This window comes from Anneissia japonica, unplaced genomic scaffold (genome assembly GCF_011630105.1).
Source record: "Anneissia japonica isolate Jap-2015-1 unplaced genomic scaffold, ASM1163010v1 scaffold288069_len450862_cov184, whole genome shotgun sequence".
Classification (NCBI taxonomy): Eukaryota; Metazoa; Echinodermata; class Crinoidea; order Comatulida; family Comatulidae; genus Anneissia; species Anneissia japonica.
Genome location: NW_022746790.1, coordinates 443,331 through 450,289, shown reverse-complemented (window position 1 = coordinate 450,289; position 6,959 = coordinate 443,331). Strand labels below are relative to the sequence as shown.

Sequence of the window (6,959 nt, the reverse complement as noted above, 5' to 3'; positions counted from 1 at the left end):
ATTACCTGGTAGGATTGTCTCCTCTCCACTTTATATCTGTGTTGCTTCTTTCCACCCGACTATAATTGGTATAGCTGGCAGCCAATATCACCCTTGGGTTATCTGCTGGTGCATATTCAAAGTAAAATACATGATTGAGATAATACTAATAATATCTACTAACTATTACTAACATTTTTTTTCAATACCATAGAAGACATGGAGGTGAGGGTGATATATTAATAACAAATTTTTATTGGGCCTTAGAAGCGACACACTATCAAATTGTGTTTGACAAATTTGTGTAATGTATCCCTTTTTGGCATGATGACGTCATATTACATCCAAATATGGGCATAACACATAAAATTTGATAGTGTGGAGGTGCGACTTAATAGATCAATGCCCTTTAACATAATTTCTTAACTAAAGGATGCTGTATTGCTACATAGCATATTGTTCAGTAACATTAATGTCATGTAATGTTCTATTAGCCATGTCCTTCCCTGCTGGTGGACTGGAATCACAGTATCAAGCCAACCTCAAGGATGTGGTACATATGCTGCAGCGGAAACATGGTAACAACTACTTGTTCTTTAATCTTTCCCGCCGTCGCCATGACATCAACAAACTTAACATGCAGGTAAGAATCTTCGTTTGAATCACGGTAATATATTTATGAAAAAATGTATTGTCCCAGCTAGGACTTAAAACCAAGACCTTGAAAAATATAATTTGGATGCTCTGCCAATGTAGTACCCTTTGATTTTCTCATTTAACACCTTTGTTCTCAAGGTATTGCATAATGTACAATAAATAATGACAAATCAAATAATAACTTTGGATGGAGAAATAGTAATAATTAAGATGATAAATTTGTTAGAAAAAAAGTAGCAAGTTACTATCATTTGAAGTATGTAACCCAAGAATTTGCCTGTAATTTATTATGATAAATTGTGGAATGAATGGATTGATAGACTAATATCAAAGTATTTATTTTACTGTCATTGAAATAAGGGGGTGCTGATAGGCCTACTATTGAGGTATGGGACACCTTGAGAGGTTTACAAGCCTAGTTCCTCTTTCAGGAACTGCAGATGATGTTATTGTCCCATACAGTAGCCACTTTTACAAAGTAAAAGTATTTGTTTACCTTGTTTCAATTCCCACCACAGGTACTTGACTTTCTGGTTTGATCTTTTAGCTTGAATCTGATTCCTCATTTCTAGGTTGTCGATATCGGTTGGCCCGACCAACTAGCGCCCCCACTGGAGAAACTTTGCAGTATTTGTAAACAGATTGAAACTTGGCTAAAGGCTGATGCATCACATGTTGTTGTTATACACTGCAAGGTTAGTTCCTAATTAATATTAATTATAGATATTTCTAATGTCCCTAGAATTAAATTTGGTATTGTTTTATTTATAAACAAACTTATTGTTAAAGATTTTAGTGTAACGTTGTACAAAAAGTTAATAGTTTTATAATTAAAAGAGCTGACCTAAAGTCAACTGTAATTTATCAATATTTTGCTGTTAAATCTATTAACCTGATGTTTTATTTCCTTTAGGGAGGACGTGGTCCCATAGGTGTCGTTGTCTCTGCATACATGGGCTATTTAAATTTTAGTAACAGGTAAATTCTGAAATACTAAAATATTTTTTTATTTTTAAAACTTAATAAAGCATTATCTTCATTAAATACTGTTGTCTTCATTTTCATAATTCAATTACTGTACCATATTTAACAAAATCATTTCTGTCTTTCAAATTCCAGTACCGATACAGCACTAGATAGATACGCTATGAGGCGCTTTCTGGATGCAAAAACCGGGTCAGCCATGCACCCTTCCCAGCATCGCTACATCGAGTATTTCTCTGGGTTGTTGACAAGATCCATCCAGATTAATAACAGCCCACTCTTTCTTCATTATGTCTTTATTCATGGGGTGCCCAACTTCGACACAGCAGGAGGTAGGTTCGCCCTTGATTAAATTTGCTCAAGCAGGAAGGTATGCAGCCGACTGCAGTCAGTCTTCTTGTTTTATTACTCGGCATTGAAGCGGGAAATTGATTCCTTGATTAACTGTAATGAAAAATATTTCAATCATTTATTGCTTCCTCTCATTGTTCTTCTGTTCTTTAATCTCTAGGTTGTAGACCTTTCATGAGGATATACCAAAATATGCAGACGGTGTTTACTTCAGGAGTTTAGTAAGTTCTACGAAGCGACACACTATCAAATTGTGTTTGACAAATTTGTGTAATGTATCCCTTTTTGGCATGATGACGTCATATTACATCCAAATATGGGCATAACACATAAAATTTGATAGTGTGGAGGTGCGACTTAATAGATCAATGCCCTTTAACATAATTTCTTAACTAAAGGATGCTGTATTGCTACATAGCATATTGTTCAGTAACATTAATGTCATGTAATGTTCTGGCCTTTTTCTATTCGAGGGCGCTTTTTTTTTTTCCCATCCTGCTCATCCTGCTTTTTTAATGCTCGAGAAGAAAAAATACTCAATACTAAACTGAATACAATGAATATTTATTTATTCAAAATACTCCAATACTCAATTACAATGAATATTTATTGAGTTTCCAAAACAATACTAAATTACAGAGAATAATTACTTGAAATAGAAAGCTTTAATTGCCAAATCAGTTGCCACATTCTGAAAGAACAAAATATACAAGTTCAGTGGAAAGAAAATATTCAACATTATATTTAAAGTAACATTACTCCCTTTCCAGTGGTTGGAAAGGGAAAATATTTAAAGTTATTTTTAATTGAAACATTTACGCAAATTTATACAACAATTTTTAAGAACAGTGGAAAGGGAGAATATTTAAAGTTATTTTTAATTGAAACATTTACGCAAATTTATACAATAATTCTTAAGTCCAGTGGAAAGGGAGACTATTTATAGTTACTTTTAATTGCACCATTTACGCAATTGCATTTAAACAGCAATTTTTAAGTCCAGTGGAAAGGGAGACTATTTAAAGTTACTTTTAATTGAAACAACAATTTTAAAGTCCAGTGGAAAGGGAAAATATTTAAAGTTACTTTTAATTGAACCATTTACACAATTGAATTTATACAGAAATTTTTAAATCCAGTGGAAAGGGAAACTAAAGTTATTTTTAATTGAAACATTTACGCAAATTTATACAACAATTTTTAAGTCCACTGGAAAGGGAGAACATTTAAGGTTATTTTTAATTGAAACTTTTACACAAATTTATACAGTAATTTTTAAGTCCAGTGGAAAGGGAGAATATTTAAAGTTACTTTTAATTGAAACTTTTACGCAAATTTATACAATAATTTTTAAGTCCAGTTGAAAGGGAGAATATTTAAATTTATTTTTATTTGAAATATGTACGCAAATTTATACAATTTTTAAGTCCAGTGGAAAGGGAGAACATTTAAAGTTACTTTTAATTGAAACATTTACGCAATTGAATTGGTACAACGATTTTTAAGTGCAGTAGAAAGGGAGAAAATATAAAGTTACTTTAATTGAAACATTTATTGAATTTCTACAACAATTTTTAAGTCCAGTGGAAAGGGAGGATATTTAAAGTTTTTTTTAATTGAAATATTTACGCAAATTTATACAACGATTTTTAAGTCCAGTGGAAGAGGAGAATATTTAAAGTTACCTTTAATTGAAACATTTACGCAAACTTATAAAAACAATTTAAAGTTATTAATTATTAAAACAAACATTTTTATTATTACATGTAAATCAAATAATTTCAGAAACAAGTATCAAATCTGAAATCAGTTTTTCTAGCATACTCACCATTCAGTAGGAAGCAAAATTCGCCATTCAGCCAAACAGGGCTGTTCCACTTGTTGCAGAGGTGCAATGTTTAAAATTTCCTCAAAATTTCTATAGTAAAAATAAATTGCATTAATTAGATTTAGGATGAGAAAATACAAATGCACCATAAATATCAAAATGTTTAATTGTTAATTTTATAATTATTATAATTCTATAAAAAAATATATAAGTTTGGTCAAATAATTGAATTTTAATTTTATGAACTATTAATCATAACATAATTAAATATTACATGCAGAATGAAAATGATAGTATGCATTTTATATATATTAATGCTTGCAGTACACAACTTTCTGCAAAGAACTATTGTTGGTTGAGAATGCAGGGCTGGTGGAATGTTTTCAAAGTGGGAGGGGGTACCCAAATAGTAAAATGGATGGGAATATGAATCAGGGGGATCTGGCTTCAAATGTAGGAGGTGGGGGTCAGAATATTCCCCAAAACCCCAAAAAAGAAGGCAGTCCCAGGATCCTTAAATATTGATTCCTGGAGGCTGGGAAATGAGCTTTCCCGACTTTTGAGCTGGGTGTATCGTAATGACAAGTTCAAAATTCAAGGTTTTCCCCCTCTTGAAAATGGTTAGCTTACTGTATAATGTTCTCATTCTTGTTACATTAAAAAGGCCTGTTATGTGTGTATACATACATAAAAGAATAGAGTAGTTCATACGTACAATATTATTGTTTCCATGAATCGATAAACCCCCAAGAGAAAGGTTGATCTGGGGGTTTCCCCCTGGAAAATTTTTACTCCTAGATGGCGGGAAATGAGTTTTTCTGACTTTTGAGGTGTCTTTTAATGACTTTTAAGTAATCAAAAATTCAAGGTTCCCCCCTCTTGAAAACGATTCCATGAATCAATGAACCCCAATGTGAAAGGGGGATTCAGGTTCTCCCTGGAAAAGTGTTGTTTTCTAAATAGCAGGAAATGAGCTTTCACGACTTCTGAAGTGACTTTAATTTGAATTTCTTCAAAATTCAAGGTTTTCCCCTCTTGAAAATGGTCAGGTTAATTTTTCTCATTCTTAATACAGTATGTGATATATAAAAAAAAAATTGATTTGCATACGTATTCTTTTTTCCAAGTATCAATAAATCTATAAAAAAAAAAGGGAAATGAGCTTTCCCGACTTCTGAGGTGTCTTTTATTGACTTTGTGTGTTTGTTTGTGTTTGAATTATCTCAAGAAACAGCTGCACAGACATAATTAAAATAACATGGAGTATTAGAAATAACCCAATGAAAAAATGACGGTCCAGAGTAGGGTGTGGAAGTTTGGTGAAAGTTTAACCAAGTTACAAGGAAGACATTATTAAGTGTTGATGACGATCGAAATTCAGGTGTGAATTTGAGGGTCATTTAAAATCCTAAGGTCCCACCTTATTATCTCTAAGAATAATCAATGGATTAAAATTTCCCTTTCCACAATAATTTGTCATGCTTCAATGAAAAAAGGGTATGGATATGAGAACCATTCAAATGAAAACATCCAAGACCAGATATTTAAAAAACTAATAAAATGATCTAAATGAAACTTTAAACTGAAAGTTTAATCAAGTTACAAGGAAAATAAATTTGAATTGTTGGTGACGATCCAAAGTCGGGTGTGCATGGAACCAGGTCCCACACCTAAATATCTTTAGGACCATTTAAAAAATTGGTTTACTGTATTACTGTAAATACAGTAAACTGTACAGCGTTTTATATGTATTAACTTTTTTCCGAACTATTTGGAATTATAATACATCTATACAATGTGACGCTAAAAACCAAACCCCCATATTTATTAGCATAATATTTCCATTTGAACACTAATACATGGTATGTATTTTTTTGTCAGGTATAAGAGTGTGACGTTCCAGTGTGTTAAAGCCAGAAGGCATTGAAGCAAGAAAGACACAAGCAGACAACGAACCAAAGAACCCAACTATGGACTTTATCCATGAACAATAACCTACAGATGGAGAGAAAGAGCGTAGCATTCCAACAGGAAAGCACTCCACTAATTTTAGAGCCAAAATGGAAGCGCTGTGTGAAGCAACAATCACCTTGATACAAAATAAAACAAGAACAGTTGGAAAAGTGGTACTATTTTCCGACGCACTGTCTGCACTCCAAGCATTAAAAGACTCAAAGAACAAGGAACTTAATCCTCTATCCACAGCACTCACCAACCTAAATGCAGTGGTTGAGTGTGTTGTACTGCAATGGATACCAGAACACTGCGGCATTAGAGGAAATGAAAAAGCATGCAGATACACTGGCAAAAGAAGCACTAGCACAAAAATAACAAACACATAACAAAGTAACTTATAAGGAAGCAAAAGCAATCATCAAGACTCTCCAGAAACATAAATGGAACATTGAACATCCCGGACATAACCCAAAAGATAGTTACTACTACCTATCAAAACGCTCTGACCAAGTAACGATATTCAGACTGAGGACAGGCCATAATCGTCTCCGCCATCACCTGACGTATACCAAATTTGGTATTTGAGAGACAGATATCTGCCCCTGTGGTTCCAGACCTATGACAACGGACCACATTCTACAGCACTGATCAGACCTAGAAATGGAAAGAAACCAAACTTGGCAAGTACCAACAACACTATACCAAAAACTCTATAGAACCCCGGAAGATCTACGAAGGACAGCAGCCCTCATCAAAGATACTGATCATCATCTAAATGAGGTGAACGAGGAAGAAGAAGAAGAAGTAAGGCATTGGCTGGTGTACAACTTATACAATAAAAGGCATTCAAAAAATTAAGTGATTAAATTTTGGTGTGGATGGGAATATATGGACTATTCAAAGCAAAATGTCCCAGATCAGATATCCCAAAAAGTAATCAACTGATTCGAATGCAACTTTCGTGTTTAAGCTTGTGTACTTTTTTTTAAGTAGGTGGTGGTTGGTGGTTCGAAAGTATCAACATACTTTTTAGGGATTTATTTTTGAGAAAGGGATTTGCAGTGGGCGCTCTCTACTTAGTGCTTTTGTTATTATTATTATTATTATTATTAAAATATATTATCATTATTATTTATATGCTTTAAATGATAGGTCAGTTACTGAAATCTATTTACTATTGCCAAAGTTATGAGTAAAAGTATTA

General features: G+C 33.0%; 1 protein-coding gene and 1 long non-coding RNA gene across 2 annotated transcripts in view; one reads left to right on the top strand and one right to left on the bottom strand.

Moving 5' to 3' along the window:
- Nucleotides 1-425: 425 nt before the first annotated feature.
- Nucleotides 426-2,193, top strand: LOC117120305 (tensin-3-like). The gene is made up of 5 exons (XM_033265324.1): nucleotides 426-622; nucleotides 1,209-1,331; nucleotides 1,550-1,614; nucleotides 1,756-1,952; nucleotides 2,132-2,193. The coding sequence occupies exons 1-5, from the start codon at nucleotides 452-454 to the stop codon at nucleotides 2,191-2,193; spliced, it is 618 nt and encodes a 205-aa protein (XP_033121215.1). The 5' UTR covers nucleotides 426-451.
- Nucleotides 2,194-2,607: 414 nt separating this feature from the next.
- The window catches only part of LOC117120296, a 15,736-nt gene continuing 11,384 nt past the window's right edge, over nucleotides 2,608-6,959 (bottom strand). The window contains exons 4-5 of the long non-coding RNA XR_004447319.1: nucleotides 3,800-3,889; nucleotides 2,608-2,662 (exon numbers count right to left, since the gene is read on the bottom strand). This is a non-coding gene — a long non-coding RNA (uncharacterized LOC117120296). The remainder of the gene's footprint in view (nucleotides 2,663-3,799; nucleotides 3,890-6,959) is intronic.

Excerpts from the sequence above, each read along its gene's own strand:
- LOC117120305 (XM_033265324.1), top strand. The coding sequence starts at position 452 with ATGTCATGTAATGTTCTATTAGCCATGTCCTTCCCTGCTGGTGGACTG. Across the intron at positions 1,615-1,755 it reads TATTTAAATTTTAGTAACAG|TACCGATACAGCACTAGATA; the intron begins GTAAATTCTGAA and ends TTCAAATTCCAG. Across the intron at positions 1,953-2,131 it reads CAACTTCGACACAGCAGGAG|GTTGTAGACCTTTCATGAGG; the intron begins GTAGGTTCGCCC and ends TTTAATCTCTAG.